The sequence below is a fragment of the Vipera berus genome, assembly GCF_964194415.1.
Source record: "Vipera berus genome assembly, chromosome: 12".
Taxonomy (NCBI): Eukaryota; Metazoa; Chordata; class Lepidosauria; order Squamata; family Viperidae; genus Vipera; species Vipera berus.
This window is the reverse complement of record NC_138215.1, coordinates 4,065,451-4,091,665: the sequence shown is the minus strand read 5'-3', so window position 1 is coordinate 4,091,665 and position 26,215 is coordinate 4,065,451. Positions and strand designations below refer to the sequence as shown.

The following is a 26,215-nucleotide window of genomic DNA, read 5'->3' as shown; positions in this document are numbered from 1 at the left end:
GGTGCATGCCTGGGAAGGGGGGCGCTTGCCGCGCGGAGGCCCTGCGGCTGCGCAGAGCTGCCTGGTCGCCCCGCCCACCGCCTTGCCGCCGCGGGCGTCGCCATGGACCCGCTGGGCTCGGCCTGCTCGCTGGCCGACACGCCTCGCCTGCTGGTGGAGGACTCGCAGCCGGAGCCGGAGCCGGAGCCGGAGGGGGGCGGAGAGGCGCTGAGCCCGGTCCTGGAGCCGCCGCCGCCGCCGCCGCGCTTGCCGCCGCGCCCGGAGGCCGGGGAAGGTACGGGGCGAGCCCCTCCCCGTCCCCGCGGGCGGGCCAGGACGAGGCCGCTGAGGCGCAGGAGGGGCGGGCGGCTCGGCAGCCTTGGCGGAGGGGGGAGGGAGGGAGGGAGGGGGCGGCGCCGGGGGGCTCTTCCCCCTCCTCCTCCTCCCGCCCCGCGGCCGCCTGGCTTTCTCCGCCCGCCTGGCTCTCCTCCTGCCGGCCCAGCCGGGCAAAGGGCTGAACTGCAGGCGGCGTCTTTTGAAAGGCTCCTTTCGAGCCTGGCCAAAGTCTCGGCTCGTGCAGCTAGTTGTGTGAATAGCCTGGTTGATGACAAAAGAATTGTGAGGCTGCACAACGCCCTTTGGGGGTGCCTGCGCGTGTGTCCGCGCTTTGGTCCGCTGGGCAGGGTCCCTGGAAGGCGGTGGGCCAGCCCTGCATCTGGGCTGATGTTGCCGAGCCTAGCAGGGGTAGGCAGCCTCGGCTCTTTTAGGACTGGTGGACTTCAACTCCCAGAATTCCTGAGCCAGCCATGCTGAGGGGAAAGGGAGAGGTTTCCAAGCTGAGCCAGGCTGGCTCAGGAATTCTGGGAGTTGAAGTCCATGAGTTGTCAAAGAGCCGAGGTTGCCTACCCCTGGGAGTCTAGTCTAAATTCAGGTTTTCTCACGTTCTACCGAAGTCATTGTGGCAATTGCATAATTTATAAACATCAATTCCTGGTTCTTTCTCAGTTCCACCTGCAGACCAAGATAAAGCAGGCTGTCGTGCAGTAAGGAAATCCAGGAGTGATGATTCTGAAGGGTAAATATGTCACACGTTTTTCACCCAGCTGGGCAGCTCACCACAACTAAAACAAATGCAAAGATAGCACGAGCAGTGGGATTGCCTTCCTGTAACTCGGGAACATTGTTATTCCGTGTTCTGGGATGAAGGATGTTGTTGGGCTGTGTAGCATCCCTTCAGGCAATTGATACATGCCACTGCAATTCCCCTCTTCTGAGGGCTATGCGATTTCTCTCAATCCTTCCTCAGAGGACCAGGTTTCCAGCTTTTTAATGACCTGCAATTGAAAGGCCCAAATTTTCTGAGCCTCACCTGTATATCTGATGTGCATCCCATTTGTTTTGACTGCCTGAAAAGTTACTAGTTGGTACCTGTGCTGGGCCGTGAGAAACATTTGCGCTTGAATCCCCCAGTTCGAGCTCCGTGTCCAGCCGTGTCCCTGGAATAATGCAGCCCCGTAAAGAAACTCCTGAGACCCCAGATTCTGCCTGCCTCCTCCATGAGAGGACACCGCCAGGGAAGAATCCTCATCCTTGGCCATTGGAGGATGTTGAGTCTCTCTCTTCTACACAGGAGGACATGTTTGGCCAGAACAGCACAACAGGTAAAGACAGGCTGCGATCTCTTTCATGCCCACTTTTCCCACACTGAAGTCCGGCTGGCCTGCTTTGCTTATCCTGGTATTTGAGGAGCGGGTGATAAGTAAGAGAGGAGATCATCTGAGGTTCAGAGCCACACGGGGCCCACACGTAACTCCGTTTTGTAGACCCAACTTTTTAACGAATAGTAATTTTAAGTAGGATGGTGAGAAACAAAGTACATACAGTGTATGTATTGTGAGCTAAATGTTCAATGGAAACCACTTGGTCCTGTCCCACGCGCTACTTTGTGGAGAGTGATCTGCACGTGCTGCTCAGAGCCCTCGAGCTGGCAGCCGTGTGAAGGAACGGGGGTCTCTTGCAGTTTGGAGTAGGTGCAGGAAAACAGCATTGACAGCAGGGACCTGGATTTTGAAGTGACTCTCATGTATGTTTTAATGCAATTGGAATAGCTCCAGGCAGTGGTTGCGCCATGTCTAGACTGGAAGAGGCAAGTTCCCCATCAGCCACTCCGGCTGATCCTCTGCACGTCCTTCATCTCTCTGGACAAGGGCCTCTTTCCAAGTAAGTGGAAAGCTTCCCACTTACTTTCCCGACTGATGGATGATCCTTTATGTCTCTCCTATTGAGATCCCTTTATGGCTGACTTTCTTTTGGCGTGGTTCCTTTTTTAAAAAAATCAGTTTCTTTGCTTGCAGCTCCTCCTTTCTCCTTTTGGTGTTCTCTGATTTTGTTTGGGTTTCTGCTCTCCTCTGAAAATTTGAGGTGCGCAAAATATTTCAAGGCTGGCTCTAAAACTTGAGATTACTTGCAGCCCATTTTGAAGTTGGGACTGGCGGATTTCGAGATCAGAACATTCATACTTTGAGATGGTTTGGCTGTCTCTGCTGAGGCCTCTGAGCCCACTTTGCTCTTCATCCAGCCTTTTGCTTGTCTTCTGTTGGCAGAAGTAGAGGGATGGGTGTGCAGATGGAGGCCTTCATCTATTGACTGTTTTTTCCCCCTTAGTTGTGCTTCAGGTCTTGCTAGAACAACTTCTGATGTCTTACAGCCAGTGCCTTTTATTCTTCCGAGAAGCCCAACTGAACAGGAGGCAGAAGGTATATTTTCCTTTTTGGCCAGGATTAGTTAAGATTGTTCTATCGTGGGACTGTCCCGGTTGCCCCCTTGGTTCTTGGGGGAAGAGAGTCTTGACTTAATCTTGCATTTAGGAGTGGCGGTGCAGTGGAGTAGTCAGTGTTCCTTTATTTACCATGAGGCTGAAGGAATATGGCTTTCCTGTTTTCTATTTGTTTAGGAAATTTATATGGCTGCCCAACAAACTCACGGTGGCTTTGGCAGGCATACAGAAATAAAACCCCAGCCCTTGCCTCCCTGTGACAACAACCAAACAAACCATTTAGTGGGCTCCGTATCACCCTGGGGTCCCCAGGCCCGCTGGCAAAACCATGTGTTCCAAGGGGCCCTTTGAAAGAATATGAAGGAGGGAGCCACCGTGGAGAAGGCTCTCCTTGGTTCCACTAGATCAGGGATAGGCAACCTTGGCTCTTTTATGACTCATGGACTTCAACTCCCAGAATTCCTGAGCCAGCATGGCACAGCTTGGAAACTCCATTTCTCCTCAGCATGGCTGGCTCAGTAATTCTGGGAGTTGAAGTCCAGAGGTCATGAGGGGGCCATAGTTCCCCCATGCTGGCTCAGGAATTCTGGGAGTTGAAGTCCATGAGTCATAAAAGAGCCAAGGTTGCCTAGCCCTGCACTAGATAGACCTAAGAAAGGGGACCTGTGACATACTCTGCCTCCTCCATTCTGGTGGGTCAGATGGATGTAACTGGGAAAAGGCAGGCCTCCAAATAACCTGGCCCCAAGCCTTGTAGGGCTTTGAAGGGGACAACCAGCATGTTGAATTGGACCCAGAAGGAGATTGGGAGCCGGTGCAGCTCCTGCAAGAGAGGTGAAGTTGTGTGCAAGTCGAGACTTGGGCTGCCGCATTTGAACCAACTGAACCAATTGAGATTTCTGGGAATTTTTGGAGAAAAATCCCATGTATTGTAACGGCCATCATAGTAGTCAAGAGTGTGCTCGGTTTTCTAGAGGTTGTAATCTCCACTTTTTCCCGCAATTTTAACTAGGAAAGCAGGAAAGTACACCCCTGGAGACGGCAGGCAATCTTCAGGGCTCTGTTCCAGCTCCTCAAGAGGCCATCGTGCTACCCTCCATCCCTGTGCCATCCCAGCCCGAATTCTCTCACGTAAGTGGCTGCCTGGGCTGCTTCTGGGAGGAATGCTAGGAGTAGCCAGGCAAATGGGCCAGCGAGCCTCTCCGTTCTACAGGCCTTTTCTATGGCAAAAAGATTCTGAAAAAGCATAATTGCCATCCTAGAACCGATCTCCTGGGGGGGGGGAGATTGTTTTAGCCCTTTCCCTAAAAAAAGGGAAGGCTTTCTTGCTGGCAGAGGAGAGCAGGATTATCTTTATGGACTTTTAAAAATAATTTTATTAAAGGTTTTAAAAATGAAGATAAAAACTAATACAACTTAATGCAAAATAAGGAAGGAAAAAAGAAAAGGTTAAAAGCGCAAGAAAGAAAAATAGAAAAGCAAAAAAGATTCTAGCATCTAGTGCAGGGGTCTTCAAACTTGGCCCTTTTATGACTTGTGGACTTCAACTCCCAGAATTCCTCAGCCAGACACGCTGGCTGAGGAATTCTGGGAGTTGAAGTCCACAAGTCATAAAAGGGCCAAGTTTGAAGACCCCTGATCTAGTGGCTTCTAATCTTTATAAATTTACCTCTTTCTCTAAAGTTGCATCATGTCTCTTTTCTATATCCGTCCATTTAGCCATCCATCCCCCTTGTCTAACATCAAAACCATAAGTCATAAGTTCATTTTTTTCTGTCTTAATTTAAAAGGTCCATAAGAAGTTTCCAGTCAATAATAAACTTGCCTTTTCTCTCATCAAAGAAGTCAGTTTGGCCATTTCAGCAAGTTTTGTCATCTTTATCACATGCAAAGGGAAAAAAAAAGCTACGTGACATTTCCAGCTGTGGCCATCAGTCCCCCCAAAAAGACATTTGGTCTCAGTTGTATATTAATCTTTCCTCTGAATCAGCACATGCATTTGAACCCAAAATTTCTACCTTTCTCATATGTCCACCAAGCTTGATAAAAATGTCCCTTGTCCACATTTCCAATGTAAATTTGAAGTGCCTGTTTACGTTGTAGACAATTTCTCTGGCAAGGCATGAATAATTTTTGAACATTCTCTTTAATATTATAATAATGTAAATTTAGGTACTTTCAACCAGTATTTTCCTATTGTTCAATCTGTATATCGTGATCAAAATTTTTAATACTCATTTGTACACAGTTGTATTTTAAGCTCACTATTAATTGGTTAAAACCACTTTACAATGCCTTGGTAAGGCCACACTTGGAATACTGCATTCAGTTTTGGTCACCACGATGTAAAAAAGATGTTGAGACTCTAGAAAGAGTACAAAGAAGAGCAACAAAGATGATCAGGGGACTGGAGGCTAAAACATATAAGAAACGGTTGCTGGAATTGGGTATGTGTAGTTTAATGAAGAGAAGGGCGAGGGGGGACATTATAGCAGTCTTCCAATATCTCAGGGGCTGCCCCAAAGAAGAGGGAGTCAAGCTGTTCTCCAAAGCCCCTGAAGGCAGGACAAGAAGCAACAGATGGAAACTAGTCAAGGAGAGAAGCAACCTAGAACTAAGGAGAAACTTCCTGACAGTTACAGTGAGGGGGAAAAGTATTTGATCCCCTGCTGACATTTGCCCACTGACAGAGAAATCAATCTATAATTTTAATGGTAGGTTTATTTTAACAGTGAGAGACAGAATGACGATAACAACAAAAAAATCCAGAAAACCGCATTTCAAAAAAGTTATAAATTGATTTGCATTTTAATGAGTGAAATAAGTATTTGACCCCTTCGCAAAACATGACTTGGTGGCAAAACCCTTGTTGGCAATCACAGAGGCCAGACGTTTCTTGTAGTTGGCCACCAGGTTTGCACACATCTCAGGAGGGATTTTGTCCCTCTCCTCTTTGCAGATCCTCTCCAAGTCATTCAGGTTCCGAGGCTGATGTTTGGCAGCTCGAACCTTCAGCTCCCTCCACAGATTTTCTGTGGGATTAAGATCTGGAGACTGGCTAGGCCACTCCAGGAATGTGCTGCTTCTTGAGCCACTCCTTTGTTGCCTTGGCTGTGCGTTTTGGGTCGTTGTCATGCTGGAATACCCATCCACGACCCATTTTCAATGCCCTGGCTGAGGGAAGGAGATTCTCACTCAAGATATGATGGTACATGGCCCCGTCCATCGACCCTTTGATGCAGTGAAGTCCTGTCCCCTTAGCAGAAAAACACCCCAAAGGAAGGGAGGGAGGGAGAGAGGGAAGGGAAGGGAAGCACAAGTGCCCCCCTCTCTCTTTCACACACACACACATACACACACACAAACTGGGGGAAGAGGACTGGCAGACCAAGGGCAGAAAGAGAGAGAGGGAGGGAGGGACAGAGAGAGTCACTTGCACTTCCCTTCTCTCTCTCTCTCTCCTTCTGCCCTTGATCTGCCAGTCCTCTTTCCCCACTCAGTTTGTTTTTGTGTTTGTACGTTTGTGTGTGTATGTGTGTGTGTATGTGTGTGAGAGAGAAAGAGAAGACAAAATTCCTCCGCAATGTTTTTCTATTTTTCTGTTTGTAGTTTTTATAGTTTGCACCGGCTTTTTATTTCATAAACACCAGGAGGACTCAAATAGACATTTGATTATTTTATTTGAAAGTAACCTTCGACCCAGCATCTTTTTTTTTTGGGGGGGGGGAGTTCAAAATTCTTCTGTTGCATGCAGAAATAAAAATTTGTTTTCTTTGTAGCAGTTCATTGATTTCATAAATGCAGCACACTATAGTTTTTTTATACATACCATAAAGGTAAAAAAACACGCTATATGCAGTGTTATCTTCATTTTAGATGTCAAATGCGGCTCCCAGTGTTTTCAGTGGGAAACGGGTCCAAGTGGCTCTTTGAGCATTTTACGTTGCCTGCCTCTGGACTAAAAGACCTCAAGGTCCCTTCCAACTCTGTTATTATTACATTGTTCAAAACTGCTGTTTTCTCTAAATCTTTCTAATAACTGTACATAAGGAAAACCATTAACTATATATCCCTGTTACTCGTCCCAGCTTCTGCCAACCTAGCAGTTCGAAAGCACGTAAAAATGCAAGTAGAAAAATAGGGACCACTCCGGTGGGAAGGTAACAGCGTTCCGTGCACCTTTGGTGTCCAGCCATGCCGGCCACATGACCACGGAGACGTCTTCAGACAAACGCTGGCTCTTCGGCTTTGAATCGGAGACGACTAGCACGCATGTGCGGGGGAACCTTTACCTTTACCTTTATATCCCTCTTGCACTAGTGCTGGGCCAAACTTCTCTTGAGTTTATTTTACTTCCCCATTGACAAAGTTCTAGAGTCCGTGATAAGTGAGCCAACTGGGTTTTGCAGATGTCTGTCAGGGATAGCTAATCTGCGATAGATTTTCACCTGGAAACCACAAGATGCTGTTTATGGCCTTGCTCTAACCACGTTTTTTTATTGTACTTTGCTCTTTTAAATAAGTGGGGCTTGCTCTGTGGGGCATTGGGAAGAGCAGTCATCCATGCATGAACGTGGGTCGCATATGGGTCTCCACCAGGAGAATGCATTCCCCCACCCCAAGTCACTAGCTGTCTTGATACGTAGCGGGAGACACTTTGTGAGACTAAACCTCCACCTGGCTGGTGGTTGCAGAGTGGCAAGAGGGATGGCATCCCTTTTCTTTTTCTTTGCAGGACATCTTTCTCCCAACTCCAAGCCTGGAGGAAGGCTGTAACAGGGGAGCAGAGAAAGGAGGAAGTTCTGATGACTCTGGAATGCTGGAGGCTGCAACATCAGCCTCTTTTGCAGAGCCCGAAGAGAGCGGCTGTGTTTTGGCCCTCTCTGTCAGTCAAGATAGCCAGGAGATCGCAATGGAGAAGAAGGAGACCGCTGGCATCGCTGCCGCTTCTGCTTTGGAGGAGAAGAAGGAGACCACTGGCATCGCTGCCGCTTCTGCTTTGGAGGAGAAGAAGGAGACCATTGGCATCGCTGCCACTTCTGCTTTGGAGGAGAAGAAGGAGACCATTGGCATCGCTGCCACTTCTGCTTTGGATGAGAAGAAGGAGACCACTGGCATCGCTGCCACTTCTGCTTTGGAGGAGAAGAAGGAGACCATTGGCATCGCTGCCGCTTCTGCTTTGGAGGAGAAGAAGGAGACCATTGGCATTGCTGCCGCTTCTGCTTTGGAGGAGAAGAAAGAGACCGTTGGCATCGCTGCTGCTTCTGCTTTGGAGGAGAAGAAGGAGACCACTGGCAACGCTGCCGCTTCTGCTTTGGAGGAGAAGCTTTGCTTGCCTGATGGCTGTAGTGAACAGGAGGCTGATGAGAGCCGGTGCTTATTTGCGCTGTCGGCAGAAAGCACTTCCGTTGACAAATCTTGTGATGACCTCGGCCATCAAGGCAGTACGCCAACCAAGGCGTCTTTCTTCCTGGAGAGTGAAGCTGTCCCAGAGACTCCCTGTGAAAAGGCAGAAGAAGTCACACTGCTGGATGAAGGACTTTCCCTTCGTTTGACAATTTCTCAAGCAGTAGAACAAGCGGAATGTTCTGCTGTTGGGGAAGCCTTTCCCCAAGATGATCCAAGTGCAACTGGTGAGCCGGCACTCGTGGGGCCAGGAAAGCTAGAGCAAGGCCCTCGGGACAATCCCAACGAGTCTGTGCTGGAAGTGCAGAGCATGGGTCGAAGGATTCATCCCGGCATGGTGCCGAAACTGTCCGATTCCGAGCCCCAGGCGGAGCAGGGGAGTAGCCAGTTCCAGAGAAGAACTGGTAGTTGTCCTGGGGAGATTCTGCACGCCCCTGTCCCACCAGGTAGGAACTGGCCCAAGGGCAGCAACATCCGCAAGCGAAGAGCTGGCTGCTCCCACTGGGGGTGGGGGGGAGAGAAGGGGGCTGCTTTGTAAGGACCAGGCAGTCTGCTGGGAGCAAGGTCAGGGGGAGCCTTGCACACTTCCTGGGAATGGTTCAGGGTCGAGAAGAGAAGATGCCAGATTATGCTCTGGGTTTGTCTAGAGTAGTGCCACCCCATCCAAGAGCAGAGATGGCAACTCTCCATGGTCCAAAAAACCTCGAACCCAGAGCCATTCCGCCATGCCAGGATCCAATTTCAGCCTGTTGCTCCCATCCAGCCCTTAACAGACTCCAGGCAAGAAGATGGTCATGGCGTTGCTTAATTCACCAAGGACTGAGACATACAGACATATTTATCTTGCGTGTGAATTCTTGCTATTCCCAAGATTGGTTAGACTTGAAATTTCAACATAAAAACATAAAGGTTAGAAAGAAGAAAAAAAAAGATAAAAAATCACTGCATTTGTTAAATTAGTAACGGTTGCTAAGTGAATCTGGCTTCCCCATTGACTTGTCAGAAGGTTGCAAAAGGGGATCACGTGATCTCAGGACACTGCAGTCATCAATACATGCTAGTTATCAAGTGCTCGAATTTGGATCACAGGATCACAGGGGTACTGCAACGGTTGTAAGCGTAAAAACGGTCATAAGTCACGTTTTCAAGTGCCCTTGTTAACTTTGAATGACCGTTAAGTGAATGGTTGTAAATTGAGGACTGCCTGCGTTCTACTCAATCTTCTTGTCCCTCCCTCTTTGGTCTCACAGGGTTCCCTTCTGTGTTCAACCCATTTTTCCATTAGCAAATCCAGAAATCCCCATTTAATGCTTCTGCCATTTTTAGCAAAAAGTTCATAAAAGGTTTCCAGTCTTTTGTAAAGGCACTTATTTTACCCCTGATCAGACAGGTCAGTTTTGCTCTGTGTGAAAATTCTGTCGTCTTCACCAGCCATTCCTCCTCCCTTGCGGGTATTTCAGGGTTTGTGTACCTAGTAACTTTGTGCCGTTTCCGGTGGGGAGGAGAGGGGAAGAGACTCCCGTCCCCCCTCACGCTCAGTCCTAAAATGGGGAACAGGAAAACCTGCGTCCACCAAGCAGCCCAGGTGGACCAGGGGAGGAGCAGGGGAGTTTGGGCTTCACAACGGTCAGGGAGGGATGCGGCCTCCATCCCAAGGGGCCCGATCCAGGCTGGTAGCAACCAGGGGATCCCATCTGAAGGAAGGCTGCTTTGATCAGTTGCTTGGTAGGAAGGCGGGAGAGGCAGGAAGGTAGAGCTGTGAATCGAGCTGTCTGTTTGGCCTGTCATTTCAGAGCTGCCCTTTCGTGTCTTGTTGCCAAAAGAGAGAGAGGCCTTCACCCCGCCTGTGGTGGGCCAGCACAAGGAAGGCCCCAGGCACAGCACTCCCATCGGTAAGCGGAGCGTGGAGTCTCTTGGGGCAGGAAGAGGGCTGCTGGGCGACGGACCCCAAAGCCCGAGCGGGGCTGAAGCCCTACACTGTATTTTTGCTTGAACTGCGAAGGAAACCCCTCCAGAGGTGGTTTTGCCCAGCCAGACCCTCGGGGGCCGGTTGGCATGTTACCTAAATGACAGCTGTGGTGCTGGCAGAGGGAGCCAAGGCTGGCACACCTCTCCGTGGATCTTGCAGAAAAGAAGGAAGCCACTGGTGGGTTGCTGCCGGCTCTGCTTGAGAGAGCCTAGGAGCCCTTCTGAAGCTGCCCTTTCTGTTGGCTTCTTTCAGAGGCGAGAAGCGATCCGGAGCACCCTGCAGTGGGCACAGAGGGCAGAGACGGCGTCTCGGGGGGGCCCGTCTCAGCTGGCTCTGCAGCCCTTGAGGAGAGCTCCCAAGGCCGTGTTGTGGTGGCCAGCGAAGAGGAAGAGGAAGGGGGGCTGTCCCTGCGTAGGAACCTGGGGACCCCCGTGATAGAAGAGAGTGACGAGCCTCTGCCCTTCAGCCTGGAGAGTAAGAGAGGCCACCCCAGGAATGGGGAGTGAGGGTGGCTGCCCCAGGTGGTTCTGGCTTTTTTTTTTTTGCTGGTTGCCTCCAGTGATTGGGATGCACCCTGCCCGGTCAGCTGGGAGACCCAGTTGCGAAAAGGGGACGTTGAGGTGGCTGTCTTGAATGAGAGTGGGATGCGGCTTCTGGCCTTGGCTTTGCTTGGAGAAAGGATGGCTCTGGTTTGAAGGCCAGTGTATTCTGCTCTTTCTCCTTGCTCCCCTTAGAGCCTGAAGCTCGGGAAAGGACGAACGGGCTGGGCGCGGCCAGCAACCCCAGGTAAGACCGCTGGCAGGAAAGAGTGCGTCCCTTGGCACTGCCATGTTTTGCACCCGCCCCAAGCTTCTGTATTTTGGGTGGGGGGGGAAATCTATCCAGGATGGCAGAAGAAGAAGGGAAGCTTAACATGTATTGGCTTCTGTGACAGGATCAGTCCTTTACGAGTGTCTCTCTCTCTCTCTCTCTCTCTTGCTTCTGTCTGCAGTTCTCAGAAAATGCTGTCTGTCTTCGCTCGCGTCTGTGGACCTCAACCCGAAGAAAAGGCTCCAGGGCCAGGACAGCCATCTTCACTATTCAGGCAAGGCTGGGCAAAGCCTCTGACTGTGGCTCCTGCCTGGGCCTCCTGGGCCTCTGGCCGCTTCCTTCTGCAGGGGCAGAGGGCTCCCTTTCCTGCGCAGCTGCTCAGCGGAGCATCTGTCCGCAAAGTCTGGCTTGCTACACTTCCCTGCATGCCAGCGTTTCTGGCTCTCTTGGCTGGGCCCTTTCTTGAGAAGGTTGGACAAATTGAAAAGAACTAGCTAGTTTCAGCCGAGGAATTGCTCTGCCTTCCTCCCTACTGAGCTGGCTCAGGAAGCAGCGCTTGGCACGTGGCCAGAGGGCCACAGATCCAGCAAGAGCCAAAAGCCCTTTGGGGTTGCCGGATCTGAGTCACCTTCCCGGGTGTTTCCAGGGAACAGGGTGGAGGCTCCTCGGATTGTTCCAGCGTGGGCCGAATTTGAACTGGCCCGGAGATGCTCCTTCCTGCTGAAGCTGGCAGGTTATCCTTTTTCAGGACTTACCTGTGCCAGAGGTGGCCATCTCAGACCACCCAGAATGCTGCCTGGTGCTGTGCCCTCCTTGAGGCAGAGTTGGGTGTCCCGGAGCAGCATTGGGTCCTGGAAGAGCGCTCGGAACCCTGCACTAATGCACAAAAAAATGTCTTCATACAATTCGCCAAATTTCAATTCCACAGGATCTCAGATTTTGGATGCCTTCTGCAAGTTAGCCCAATTCAAAAATGGTTGCCCTGTGAGGCACCATTTTGGTCCCTGGGAGGTTGGGGGAACAAAAGTCTCAGTGGTCTAGATAGAGGCCTCTCGTGCTTGCAGTGTGGAAAGGCGACAAGCACACATGGGGCTGAGGACGAGGGGCTGCTGGCACCTCGCTGTCCAGTGATACTGTGAGTCACACGTGGAATGCGTAAGGCAACAGTTTCCCAGAAACGCTGAAGCTGCGCAGAGATACTATACCGAGAGAAGCTGCTTTAATGCTGCAGAAAAGGAAACGGGCCTGGATGTGTAGAAACGCTGCAGAACCTCTGGCGTCAAGTCCTGCTCCTTTTCCTTACTCCCTTTGGAGAGCAGACTTTTTGCTGCCTTGAGAGTTGCAGTCTTTGACTGGGTGTTCGCAGAATGGTTCCATATAGCCTGGGAGCAACTGACAGCTTCATTTCTGCTGCTGCTCCTGCTGGAATTAAAGAGACTGCCGTTTTGGGGAGAAGGTACCTGTGGCAAGTAGCGAGTCGTGTTGGGGTTCAGGAATGGTCCATGGCTGCTGTTCCCTGGTGCCTCCTGGGACGATTGCCTCTGCGGGAGAGAGGGGCGAGGAAGCTAGAGCAGGGCTTTTCATCCTTTTCACCCATTGTGCCACTTTTAGGATATGGCAACATCCGAGTACCACCAGTCCCCTAGCAAGGGGTCAAGGTTTTCATTGTTGTGAGCATTTCTGTTGAGGATTGGCAGCTGGGGTGAGGTGGGGGGTGTTTGTTTTTTATTTCCCCCCCCCCTCTGCTGGGTGGTTGCAGCAGGTTTTGGTCACTTCACATGACCCTGGGACACTGTGACCGTCATAAATATGAATCAGTTGCCAAGCATCTGAATGCAAACCACAAGACCCTGGAGATGCTGCAACAATCCAGCTGATCGGCGCTTCTCCTGGGCTCAGCAGAAGGGCCAGGACCAGCGCTGAGCTCCAGCTGGATCCTGGCACTGATCCTGGCACTTCCGTTGAGCCCTGACAGCCCTGCAGCTCCAGCCGTCTCTCGCTCAGGCTTGTGCGGTGCTGTCACCGGTTCAGCTCATTCCCCTCCCCCGCTACCACTTCTCTAGGATGGTCGCGTACCACCTGCCAGGTGCCAATGTACCACAGGTGGTACCCGTACCACTGGTTGAAAAGCCCTGAGCTAGGCAGTGTGGGAGGAGCTTGCTCACGGCCAGCCATCAACCACCCAGAGTTGCTTGATCCTGAAACGGGTGGCATATAAATTCAATAAATAAAAAGTCATGCTGTAAGGGAAGCTAAACTGCACAGGCAGCATCAGATGCAAGGGAAGTTCAAGGAATGGATCGTTGCTGGCTGTTACTGTTGGAAATGGGTATCAGATTAGATAGGCCACAGGTCTGCAACCCGCGGCTCCGGAGCCGCATGTGGCTCTTTCAGCCGTCTCCTGCGGCTCCCAGTCCTCTGCCATGTGCAGTCCCCCCCCCCCCCAAAAAAAAGTGGGACTAAAAAAGTTCAACCAATCAATTCAAATATGCAGGGTAGGTGCATATCTCGCCTTGGCGCCACTCTTCAGTCAAATCCTGTTCTGCGCATGTGCGCATGTACGCCCATGTGCACATATTTTTTGCGGCTCCCAGTTTTTCCTTTTGTGAGGGAACCAGTTCTGAGTGGCTCTTTCACTGTTTCAGGTTGCTGACCCCTGAGATAGGCTATTGCAGGGGTAGGCAACCTCGGCTCTTTTATGACTCGTGGACTTCAACTCCCAGAATTCCTGAGCCAGCCATGCTGAGGGGAAAGGGAGAGGTTTCCAAACTGAGCCATGCTGGCTGAGGAATTCTGGGAGTTGAAGTCCACGAGTCATAAAAGAGCCGAGGTTGCCTACCCCTGGGCTATTGTATATGATCCGACAGAGTTGCTTTTCTGTTGCTATTTTTGATTTTAGGGGTGACCTGTTCAATTTCCCAAGCTCCCAAGAAGAAGAGGAGCCATCCCAAGCCTGGCAGGAGCAGCAGCAGCAGAAATGCTCCTCCTCGGCTTGCAGACCAGTCCCATCGTCTGAGCTGATGGCGGAAGAGAAGGCGGCAGGCTGTGCCACGGTGGGGGAGGCCATGGAGGTTGATGTTGCCCCGCCTCAGAGAGCCCCAAAGAAGTCGGGCCCAGTGGGGGCACCAGGAGAAAAGACCGTCCTGGAGTCTGGATCCGGCAATGGCAGAAGCAGCGAGGCACCAGACCCAGCAGGGCCCACGTCAGCGGCCACGCAGACGGCCTCCGCCGCTACGGTGGAAGTGGGCACCAGCATGGCCTGCCCAGCGCTCCAGCAGCGCAGCGCCAGCGTGCAAACGGAGCGGGACTTTATCTGGCGGCCTGGAAGCCCCCCAGAGGCCTCCCCCTGTCAGGTGAGGGGGGGGAACGGGGCCATTGGGAGAAGCCGCGTTCAGGTGGCTCTGGGAAATCTATCATTTCTGTCTGCATATTCAGGCTGATCAGGCAATCCCGATGTCGAATATTTCAGGAGGCTACCGTTCAAGGTTGTTTTATTTGCTTACGGTTTTTACGAACCACCTCGATTGGAAAACCCTGAGCACGGTTCTGTTTTTAGGAGCTGATGCAAAAGAATGAAGGAGTGCCCAGCCTCTCCCCCCCACCTCCCAAAGCTGAAGGCTTTGGGCATTTAGGTGGCGCCTGGAATGCCACAAGGGAGGGGGCCATGCAGAAAGAAAGTTCCAGAATGTGAGGGCACAGCAGAAAAAGGCTGCCTTTGGTCCACTTCTCCCTAACCCCCTCCTGGGCATAAGAAGTTTAGGAGGGGGCGGCCTGGGTGGCCTCCAGAGGCTGCCCTAGGTCAGGGAGTGGGGCAGTCAAGGTCTGAGTCCGTGTGCCAGGCCTGGCAAAGTACCTGCCTGGGGGGCAGAATGCCTGGCATGAGATGACTGCGAGTTCTGGGACTCTTCTTGCCAGCCCATCGGGGAGTTGCAGTCATACGGGGCTTCACCAAGCCCTTAAGCAGGGTAGCCTCAAGCACTGCCCTGCCGTAACTGCAGCAAGGAGCTGCCTGACCTGGTGGGCCGTAGGGGGCTAAAAACGGCCCCTGCAGCCTCAGGCCCCGGAGGCCACCCTGGCCGGTGGTGCTGCGAGCAGCCAAGAGGCCTGAAAAGCTGCCCACGGTCCGTGTGGGGCTGGGAGATGGGCAGAGGGCAGCTGGGGCGCTCCTGCACCTCTCCTGCATGGGTGGAGGGTTTCCCTGCAGCTTGCAGAAAGCGAGAGCGGATGGTTCTGGTGGTCCCCTTCAGCTTTCCGGGTCTTGAGTTGGGGGAGCAGGGAAAGGCTGGGCTCCCTTCCGCGGGGTGTCTTCGGGAGGAGCAGCCTGGCTGAATGAGGATTCCTGCAATGGGGGGAAAGTTGGACTTGGGGGCTCAGCTCACTTCAGGGCCCCGCCTGTCAGTGCGGCTGCTGTGTCCACCACATGAACTTTGTCTGTGGTCCAACTCTCTTCAGTGGCTGTGGTTTCTATAATTGTGGTAGAGATTAAGGAGGAGGAGGTGACCAAGCCTCGGCAGATTATGGCTCTGGAGCTCCCCCCCCCTTCCAATCTGTCCCTCGTCTGGGGCAAATTGGCCGTTTGGGATGAGATTAAGTGTAGTCCATGACTAACCTGCCCATCCCAGCCTTGGGCTGGCTTGGGTGGCTTTCTCCCCCTGCCCATCACAGCAGCACCGGCTGTCTTCCCTCCCCCCCACCTGCTCGCCCGCCATCCACCTGGGGCCTTGCGGAGGAATTCTGGGTTGTGATGACCCAGGGCCCTGCAAAGAGGCAAAGCAGTCTGCTGGCAAGAGAAACCGTCCTTTAATAATTGCCCATGTTCCCCAAAAGCTCCCACATATGCTGGCGAGCCTTCAACCGAAGCACGCACGCACGTTCCTTTCAGGTGCCTCTGGCTGAAGGCAATTTCAATACAGCCGGAGAAGTATACAATATCCCCAAGGCCAGACAGAGAACAAGAAAGCAAAACACAGAAACTTAATGAGTCCTTTTAGATCTCAGCTTGCCTGCAGTCTGCAAGGAGAGACTCAGAAATGCAGCCTGCGGTCGTAAAGCAGGAAACCAGCCCGTCAGGTATTCAAGGTGTCCAGGTTAAATAAAGGCAAGAGCACAATTCACAACTGTCCCAAGATACCACGTTTGTTCCCAGCAAATGCCCCACCCCGCAGAGTCCTTAAATCTTGCTCCCCAGGTGTGCCTTGTGGAGTGGGGCGGGACGCTCTCTTCCCGAGCAATTGAGCCTGCCTACGCTTTGCGCTCCTTGCTCTAGGATGAGGTGGGTGTGGGCCTTGCTCCTCGCCTGAACTCTGCCTCCCCTGTTCCACACCTGAAGGGTCCTGGCCTGCCTCAGCCTGCTCTTCCCCACAGTCCTCCGAAGCCCACAGGGTCCTGCTCCAGCTCCCCATCCTCCTCGGATTCAGGCTGGGACAGAGGCATGACGTGGGTGTTTAGGCCAGTGCAACTCAGCCGGTCAGTGAGAAATAAGGGATGCCGTGTAGAGAAGTTGCTGGTTGACAGATGAAGGAGTGTTTGGAGTTTGAATGACCTGATTGTCGGTGTCAGCTACACAAGTGTGCGGCAGCATTCTTACTTATTTCTTAGAGCCTCTAAAGCATCAAGCCATTTTACCTGGAAATAAGCGTGCTCCAAAATGAAAGTGTGGGTGTCAGGTTTGGGAAGAGTCTTCCCTGGTCCTTTCAGCCCCCACAGCTCCTTGGGGTCATCTTGGCTGTTCCCAAAGGAGGCCGGTCGTGGCCATTTTCTGGTGACCTTCAGTGGACAAATAGGATTTTTCACTGGACTGGCCTTTGGCTAATATGTTGTTATGGCCATGGTAAATACATAACATTTTTTTCAACAGGTTTTTATTGTTGTGTTTACTGCCTTTGGGGTTGCTTGTATTCTACTTATGGCTGCAATGAGGTAGGTTGTGGTTTAAATGTATTTGAATGAAAGTGATAATTTTCAAGTGTCTGCTACAAAAAAGAAAAGGAGAAAAACAGAGCATTTGAATAGGAATCATACAGAAATAAACTTGTCAATAGCACAGACATATTTTCAATTTTAGGTGTAAGTGCTTTTTAACATCTCTCTGTGTAAAAAGGCTTAGCTTCTATCTGTTTTACCAATAAAGAATATTTGTACCTCAGGGTTGAAATGAGGGGTCTTTGGTGCTCTCTGAGCTGGGTTGTTTTCTTGCAGACATTTCATGACCCAAACTAGGTAACATCATCCATGCTAGTAGGGAGTGGGGTTTTCTCTCAGTTGGTGTTCTAGTGACTACAACATATGGTATAAATAAAGACTGTGACAGCCAAGTATGTAGGACAGACAGACAGAAGACTGGCAGAACGCATCCAGGAACACAACTAGCAGTTAGAAGACATGATGAAAAATCTTTAATTTCACAACCCATGGACAGACCTAACCATAATTTCAACTGGGAAACCATGACCATCCTAGACCAAGCCAAGTGGAAAAACACTAGATATTTCCTGGAAGCCTGACACGCTGACAGATAGGCCACTGATAGACACATAAACAACAGGTACATATTGTGCAAAAAGGGAACAAAAAGGCCACAACACTCCCTGCCAGCAATCAGCACCCAGATGAGCAGAGATTAACACCAAGGTTAATATCAGACCCGTAATCAAGACGCAAACAATACTGCAGTCAAGGAATTGCCAAACAAGTCAACCGTAAACAGCCCGACCAAGAACTTCTGAGAGCCAAAGCACCAACACTGACAAGGCAAGCCACTGGAACATCAACTGAGAGCAAACCCCACTCCCTGCTAGCCCGGATGATGTTACCTGACTTAAAAACCTACCTGTTCCAGCAGGCCGGCCTGGCCTGATAGATCTTGGGGTTTCATTTGTTTTTTACTATTGTTAACTGTATACTTACCTTGCTCTGTACACCGCCCCGAGTCCCTCGGGAGAAGGGCGGTATATAAAAAACAAATAAATAAATACCTAGTTTGGGTCATGAAACATCTACAAGAAAACAACCCAGCTCAGAGAACACCAAGGAACCTTCCTATCTGTTTTGGTTTTTCTAATAAGCTGGTGCCATAGATATAGAATGAAATAGGGGTTATGATTCTGACTTATTAGGAGGCGAATCAACCAGGTATCCTGGCTTGGGAACAGTGTGCAACGGATTTAGCTACTCCCTGCGGCAGTTCTGTTGAGATATATCCCATGCCCTATTGTCTGAAAATAGTTTTAGAGGAAAGAAAGGGGGAGTCCCAATTACAATATCCATGTAATTCTCATGAAGCACCCCGGAGGTGGTTTGCCACTGTCAACTTCTGAAGAGGGTTTTTCATGTGTTTGACTTGTCAGGCTAGTCCGTAGCCTTTCAGTTTCCTGGTAGGCTCTCATCTAAGTACCGGTCAGGTCTGATCCTGCTTAGCTTTCTTTCAGGATTGGCCAGACTTGACACCTGCTGTTGTGGAGACTGTGTTTAGCTAAATCTAGTGAGCTCTTAGGGGTAGATTAGAACTGGAAGCAAGAAGGACTAGTTTACATACAGTACTCAATTGGTACAGAATGCAGCCGCGAGAGTTGTGTTGGGAGTTTTCCGATACTCCCATGTTACACCTCTGCTCCGCGAGCTGCATTGGCTTCCAGTTGTCTTCCGGGTGAGATTCAAGGTGTTGGTAATGACCTACAAAGCCCTACATGGCATGGGTCCGGAATACCTTAGGGAGCACCTGCGGCCGGCATCAACTTCCCTCCGCCCAGTGCGCTCCCACAGAGAGGGCCTCCTCAGGGTGCCACCGGTCAAAGAATGCCGACTGGTGGCCCCCAGGGGGAGGGCGTTCTCTGTGGGCGCGCCGGATTTATGGAACCATCTTCCGGTTGAGCTCCGGATGGCGCCCGACCTCCACTCCTTCCAGCGCGATCTAAAGACTTACCTCTTCGAACAAGCTGGCCTGGCCTGATGGGATGGGGTTGGGTGTTAATAATGTGTTTTAACTTATTTTTAATGTGTTTTAACTTATTGTAAGAGTTGTGGGCATTTTGTTTAATCTTTTAGTTTTTGTATTTTGTCTTTTAACATGCACTGCCCTGTTCACTGCCCTGAGTCCTTCGGGAGAAGGGTGGTATACAAATAAAATTAATAATAATAATAATAATTAGTAAACTTTCCAGTCCACTTGGTTTTGATGAAAGAATGTCTGGAAATATTTTGGATTTTCTTTTTTTCCTCTTTTTTTCTTCAGAAGGAGGAAGAATTCGAACTGCCACACCCACCAGCAGGCAAAGTCCTGCAGCGCCACGTGAGAACAATTCGCGAAGTGCGCACCCTCATCACACGCGTCATCACAGATGTTTACTACAAAGATGGCGCCGAAGTGGACCGACAGGTGGTTGAGGTAGGATGTTTCCAATTAGCCAGCAGGAACACTGTGGACCCCACAGCTTTCCAGCACCATCTCATCAAGGGCGATGCTCCCAGACGTCAGTCTTTTAGAGGATCCCTGAGACAAAGGCAGTGGCAGCCATTTCCAGAACTAATGGAGAACTAAGTGAGGCCATGGAATTGTCCGAGGCTCTTTCCCTGTTCTGCTCTCTTCCAAATAGGGACAGCCGTCTTGGCTTGCAAAGTGAATCAGGCGCCTCAGTCACATCCAGAAAGATCCAGATTCTAGAGGCCTCTGAGGGAGACAGGAATGAAAGTGAAGGAAAGTGATCAGAGCTAAAGTTGTTCAGGCCGGAAGGCCTGGGCATCCCCCCACCACACACAATTTGCTTGAGAGCCCAGGCAAAGACGATCCTTCCCAGGTGAAGGACTTTATTGGTGGAAGGCAGTTTTTCTGCCCGAGCTCGATTAATCTGGCAGGCTGGGTTATTCCACTCCTCCAGAGCACATAAAAATGTTGAGCAACAATATTCTCTGGTATATGTGGGTTCTCCCAGCCAAGCCCGTGTCTTTGAGGGTGCGCCCCAGATCCAGGCTACAATGGTAAGCCAGGCCTGTATGCTCCGTGGAAGGTCCTAAGCCCAGGCTGCGTGGCCTGAGGGCCTCACCCATCAAAGGGAGTGATCTCCAAAGCCAGAAAGAGGAGGAGGGGGCGGGGGTGGGGCTGAGGGAAGAAAGGCACTAAGAGGAAGCCATTTCTACTCCAGCCCAGATCTACCATTTAACATAGGGATGGATGTGAAATGCCTTCTTTCTCCAGGAAGTAAAATCTGTTTTGCACTGTGGGATGAGAATGAAATTGAAAGCTGGTTTTGCTGGACGGTGGTAGTATCTATTATTTAAGAAGAGATCGAGAGAGTCGGACTACAAGACCTCCACGGTCCCTTCCAACTCTCTCATACTGTGTCCTTTCAGAGATGTCATGGAATGACAGCAGGACAACGAGCAGAGTTGCAAGTTCAAAATGCCATAAAAAGACTGTTCTTGAGTACAGGACTGGTGATCGAGATGGGTGCCTGGGTGCCTAAGTGGAGGGGGCGATGAGGAGGATTGCAGTGCGTTTCTCTCCCCCCCCTTCCCAATTTGGAACCTGGTCTATTTCAGGAGCGAGAGGAGCCCCACGTGGATTGCTACGAGTGTGAGGTGGACGTCTCTCCTTCCCGCACGGGGGGCTTTTCTCTAACCTCTGGAGACCTCGGGGACCTCAGCTCCTTTTCCTCCAAGGCGTCGGGACCTCAACACACTTCCAGCGGAGGAAGCAGTGCTCTGTCTGCCAGTCGCAGCCACGCAAACTCTGCAGGCCAAAGAAGGGGCTCTCAGGACTTGGCCTTGCCCGCGGTCAGGAAGCCGAGGTGGGTGGGGGCTTTGGAGATTGCGGGGACGTTTGCGCAGAAGTTGGTGGTGCCATTCTTGGGTGTGAGAAGGTCAGCTGACGTCTTGGAAGAGGAGTGAATGTCAGAGTTCAGAAATCGAGCTCCAAAGTTCAGGTGTAGTTTAACTTATTGTGGACAGATGTAGATAAACAGATGTGAAGAGTCCAGATGTTTGCCAACATTTTATTGAAAGCTCCCTCCAAACTCAGTAATGAGGAAAAAGTAATGCTAAATTTATTAATTTATTTGGCCGCCCATCTCAACCCTTGACTTTGGACTACAAAATTTTACCACCTTGCCTTTTTTTTTTCTGGAGACCCTTTTATCTTTCGATTCTTAGCCAGTTGCGGGGCTTCCCAAAAGGAAATGGAGCTTTGATGTCCATGATTAACGTGTCATGAACTTGAGAGGCTTCCGAGTGGGGAAACCAAGCTGCCTCTTATCTCCCCAGCCCTAAGAAGGGGACCAGCTTCTGCCCAGCCCATCGTGACCATGGCAAAGCTGCGGCGGAGGATGAGGTGGAAGACCCAGGCCCCAGCAACCAGCAGCCTGGAGGGGGCCCTCTCACTCCCCGTGGGCGAGGGCGAAGGGGCCGCCCCACATCCCGATTGGCCGGAGCCAGGTAGAGCGGTGGCGATGGAAGCGGAGGCTTCTGGGCAGGCCTTTGAGCCTCCTGTGATCCCTCTCCGTGTTTCTGCAGGGGCTCCCTGCAGGCTGAGGCAGATCTTCCAGCCAGCGCCTCTTTGGATGGGCAGCCGAGCCTGGGTCCACCTCTGGAGGGACAGGAGCAAGCTGACCCCCCTCTGTGCCGCAGTGGCTCCCCTGAAATCCCTCTGCAGGAGCAGCTGAGCGTCTCTGATAATCCCAGGCTCCCTTCCCCTGGGAGCTGCCTCGTGGGCCTCCGGGTGGTAGCCAAGTGGTCATCCAACGGCTACTTCTACTCGGGGACCATCACGCAGGATGTGGGCGGGGCCAAGTACAGGTTGCTCTTTGACGATGGCTATGAATGCGACGTTCTGGCCCGAGATGTCCTCCTGTGCGACCCCCTCCCTCTGGAAACGGAGGTGACCGCACTCTCCGAGGATGAATACTTCAGCGCAGGTAGATGCCCATCGCTCAGGGTGGTGGGACGCGGGGAGGGAGCAAGATTGGGCCTGTAGCTCTGCCTTTGCTGCAGGTGTGGTCAAGGGCCATCGGAAGGAGGCGGGGGAGCTGTTCTATTGCATCGAGAAGGATGGACAGCGGAAGTGGTACCGGCGGACGGCGGTTATCCTGTCTTTGGAGCAAGGGAACAGACTCCGGGAGCAGTTTGGGCTCGGCCCCTGCCAGCCTGCCACTCCTCTAACCAGGGCGGCCGATATCAGCCTAGGTGCGGCCCTGACACAGGCCTCCCAGACGGGGACCACGTTCCCAGGTGGCCCACACAGCACAGAGGAAGCCCTGGCCCTCTGGGAGCTTGGCCTTGGCGCAGGGCTAGAAAGCTGTGGGCTGGTCAGCCGGGACGGGGCTGCAGGAAGGCTGCGGCTGCCCTGTGCCGGGAGGCCTACAGAAGGCGGAAGCTTACTCTGCTTTACCTGTTGGACCCAGATAACCTGGTGGAGGGAAAGCGGAAGAGACGCAGCATTGGCTCGCCCAGCTCCTCCAGTGGCAGCACCACTCCCGTCCGCAAGAGCCCCGAGCCTCTTTCCAGTAAAAGGAAACTGGCTGCCGTCTCAGAAGAGGAGCAGTCCCCAGCCAAGCGAGGGCGGCGACTGGCGCTCTTTAAAGCAGGTAAGGCTCGCTCAGGTGATCCTGGTGTGTGGTGCCCTCTCCTGAGCCTGCGTGGCTGCGGGTCTGATGAGCTCCTCCGGTTCCTCCTTCCCACGCTGAGAAGGCATCCCGGGATGTCCCCGCGGGTGTCCCTCAGGCTGGCTCTTCTTTCCCTCTTGGGCTGTTTTTGGGAAGACTTGGCAAGGGGCAGGAGTTGATCTCTCTCTCTCTCTCTGCCTGCAGGAGCTGCAAACGCCAGGGAGTTGGCAAGCCCATCAGGTAGTGGAAAGTACTCAGGCGAACACTTGGCCCCTGATCCCCGTTGGGGTCCTTTGCCCCAGAACAAAACTCTTTTTTTGGGCTATGCCTTTCTTCTCTCCATGGCAAATGCGGCAGATAAGCTTTCTAGTCGTCAAAAGACTGCAGTGAGCAGTGAAGAAGAAGAAGGTGAGGCTTGCTCGTATCAATGCGTGATGGTCCTTTTGAAGCACTCGGCACTCTCTAGTTAATTGTAGATAATTGAGGTTTCTTTGAGGTGTTGCACATTAAAGTTAGACTCATCTTGCACGAGGGAAGGGGGTGCTCTTAATATGCAAGGTGTTAACTCACGGGCAGAGTTAAGGGGATGCTGATGGCTGCATGTACCTGTTGCACTAAGTTGAAACCAAGCCACCGTCCTCCAGCTCTCTCTCCCCTTGCCTGACTTTTTTCCATCTGGAAGGCCTCCGTATTGGCGTCCATTTGGAAGGGCTTCCCTGGGTCGGATCAAAAAGTGCCTCATTTTCCCTGATCAGTTGGGACAGGTTCACATCCGGCCCTTCACCTCTTCCAAGGAAAATCCCTCTCTCCATGCAGCATGGGCAATTCTTGTGATCTTCCAGGAGAACACCAGGGGTGGGCAGGGGGAATGGCCTTGAGCAACAGGAGGCAAAGGTCAGATAAGAGAGACCTGATTCAGCCTGAGTCTGGGGTAGAAGCCTCACTGTAACATCTCAGACAAGAGTCGGCCTTGTTCTCACAAAGTTAGATTGGGGGGCCTGGAGCACATAGAGACTTAAAGACACTGCTAATATAACTGTACAATTAAAGTAGTATTGTTCTAGATGACTTTGGTCTCTGGCCTAGTCGACCTTTTAAGTGCTGATATCAACCGCTTCTGATTTGGGAAGAGGGGAAAACTGGTGTTCTGCCTTTTTGTTCACTTTCTTTCAAGGTGATGCAAGATAATAAATAACATTTCAGTGAACTTTTCCTTAGCGGAGCAAGATGCTCTTGAACGTAGATGTTGAGCACGGCCAACACTGAGCTACAGATATTCTCCTTCATTGGCATCTCAAACTCTTCTCAAAGGCAGGATGGGAAGATCCTCATCACAGGGTGGCCCCCAAAATAAGAGATGTGTGTGTGTGTTGGAACAAAAAGAAATACTCAAAAGAGCTCCAGAATCTCTGGGATAGATCTCCAAGAGTGAGTGCGGTCAGTGAGGCTTCAGAGTCACCGAAATACACGGAGGTCAGTGAAGCTCTCCATCACCGCAAGCTCAAAAAGGAAAGCACGATGAGGAAAGAATAGCAGAATGAAGCCCCTTCTGTACAGGAAGGAAACTTTTGGGGCACTCAAGTCAGATGTCCAGCCAGTATTAAAAGACTACCACCACCCTGTTGATTATCCATTTTCTGCTGCTTTCCCCAAACCGAGCTTCTGCATTCCCTTATAGCAACCACTGCAGTCCACAATGTTGTGCACAGGTGTGTGTGCGCAAGTGCACGTGCACGCGCTCGTGCCTAAGGGAAGAAAAACATTCCCATGAAATTTAAGATCTGCCTTGAGGTGTTATCGGAGGCACTTGGATGAAATGTGCAATGCTGGTTTGCTCTGCCAAGCTTTATATGTTCTGGGAAAGTAAGAATTGTCCGAGCCTTGGTGGAGCAGTGGGCTAATGCCTCCTTAAGTAACACCAGCTGCCTGCAATTAGTGCAGGTTCGAGTCCCACCAGGCTCAAGGTTGACTCAGCCTTCCATCCTTCCGAGGTAGGTAAAATGAGGACCCAGATTGTTGGGGGCAATTAAGCTGACTTTGTAATAATGCCGCTTGGGGGTGTGTGTGAAAGCCCTAATAAGCAGGCATATACATAGAATGAAGGCTACTGCTAAGCTTGTAAGCCGCCCTGAGTCTTCGGAGAAGGGCGGGATATAAATGGAATTAAAATAAATAAAAAAATAAAAATAGATATGTTTTCACGTTCCAGAATTTGTGGAGAGAGTACCTTACAACAAACCCTACACTGAGCTACAACTCCAAGCAGGAGGCGGTTTCATCCTAGAGGACTTCAATGAAAGCCAGGTCAGAGTCGGGGGTGGGCGAGAGCGGGCAGCATGCCTCTAGGGCAGCGAGATGAGCTGTGAGCCGAACCCACTCAGGGAGATTATTTGAGGTGCAGGTGTATTGTACAAGACAAAGCCGCCGCCCCCCGGGAGATTCTGGAATGCCTGCAAATCTCTTGAGGCGACCTCCGTTTGTGGCTGTCGCTGCCTTGGGAGGATTGGCATCCATGTGACACCCCACCCCACCCCTTCTTGATCCAGTGCAGCGCAGCCTATGACTGCCTCCTCATAGCAGACCAGCACTGCCGCACCCGGAAGTATTTCCTGTGCCTTGCCCGGGGAATACCGTGCGTGTCTCACATGTGGGTCCATGACAGTTGCCTCGCCAACCAGACTCAGAACTACAAGAACTACTTGTTGCCGGCTGGCTACAGCCTGGAGGAAGAACGGTTGTTGGAGTGGTGAGTGCCCGGCGGGAGGCGGCGGCCTGGGCCTTGTGTTGCTCAGGCCTTGGGAGGACCAGCCGACTTCAGCCCAAGTGGAGGGAGGGAAGGAGAGGTTGCTGTCACGGCAGGAGCACCTCTGGGGTTCGGTGGTGCCCACGGACACGTTGTTGCTCTTCCTTTTCAGGCACCCACGGAGAAACCCCTTCCAGAGGCTGAGGGTGCTCCTGGTGTCGGATGAATCAAAAAACTTCCTGGAACTCTGGTCGGAGATTCTGATGATGGGAGGAGCCGCTTCGGTTAAGCAGCAGGAATCCTCCACGTGGAAGAACGGTACAGGCAGCGGCCGCCGGCTCTCTGCCGAGGGGTGACGGGGCCGATTGCTGTTCCAGCATTTTTAGAGGGGTTTGGAGCAGCTTCCCCTCCATCGTTGTGTGCTGCAGCGGAAGGCATATTTTGCCTCTGCGTAAAGAAGGGCTTGACGTAAAAAAAGTTAAATGGCATCTTTTCTATCCTTAAAGGAATCTTGGGATCCTTTTGAGAAACTGCACGAGTCTCCTGCAAGATCACCATTACATTGAAAAGTGTGCGATACACAACGCTGGAAACTGACAGCCGTTGTTTTCTGTTCTTACAGATGTGAGCTTGGGTGTGTTTGATGTGGTGGTGACAGACGCCTCCTACCCAGCGGCCATGGTGCCCTGTGCCAAAGCATTACACCTGCCAGTAGTCACCCAGGAGTGGGTGATCCAGAGCCTCATTGCTGGAGAGCGAGCTGGTTTTAAATATCCTAAATATCAACATGATTATATCCCCTGTTAAAGCTCCCTTCCTTTGTTTCGTGGTGATTTATCATTCTCTAGAGTTTAAATTTTTTGTGTTGTTTGACTTATGCATGTCGTGCTTGTATATAGTTTTAATGTGGACTTTTATGATAAAATAAATGTGATTTCTTA

At 51.5% G+C, this 26,215-nt stretch overlaps 1 protein-coding gene across 5 annotated transcripts; it reads left to right on the top strand.

Moving 5' to 3' along the window:
- On the top strand, positions 1-26,215 carry TP53BP1 (tumor protein p53 binding protein 1). 5 transcript variants are annotated; one of them, XM_081337406.1, is made up of 23 exons: positions 20-274; positions 985-1,054; positions 1,450-1,640; positions 2,088-2,199; positions 2,710-2,735; positions 3,768-3,886; positions 7,491-8,607; positions 9,955-10,053; positions 10,383-10,604; positions 10,865-10,916; positions 11,122-11,214; positions 13,840-14,293; positions 19,171-19,323; positions 20,475-20,722; positions 21,195-21,365; positions 21,444-21,844; positions 21,921-22,112; positions 22,331-22,513; positions 22,736-22,939; positions 24,741-24,835; positions 25,078-25,277; positions 25,447-25,592; positions 25,897-26,215. In XM_081337406.1, exons 1-23 carry the CDS (start codon positions 103-105, stop codon positions 26,079-26,081), a joined length of 4,905 nt encoding a protein of 1,634 aa, XP_081193532.1. In that variant the 5' UTR covers positions 20-102; the 3' UTR covers positions 26,082-26,215. The 5 variants fall into 5 exon arrangements, 4 of the variants coding, with proteins under 4 accessions (XP_081193533.1, XP_081193532.1, XP_081193531.1 ...); XM_081337405.1 differs by having other exon boundaries at positions 2,644-2,735; XR_014027688.1 differs by lacking the exon at positions 25,897-26,215 and having other exon boundaries at positions 1-274; positions 2,644-2,735; positions 25,083-25,277.

Bases quoted from the DNA above. Each gene is read 5' to 3' on its own strand.
- TP53BP1 (XM_081337405.1), top strand. From the start codon at position 103: ATGGACCCGCTGGGCTCGGCCTGCTCGCTGGCCGACACGCCTCGCCTG. The intron at 275-984 runs GTACGGGGCGAG...GTTCTTTCTCAG, and splicing joins GCGCCCGGAGGCCGGGGAAG to TTCCACCTGCAGACCAAGAT. The intron at 2,200-2,643 runs GTAAGTGGAAAG...TTTCCCCCTTAG, and splicing joins GGACAAGGGCCTCTTTCCAA to TTGTGCTTCAGGTCTTGCTA.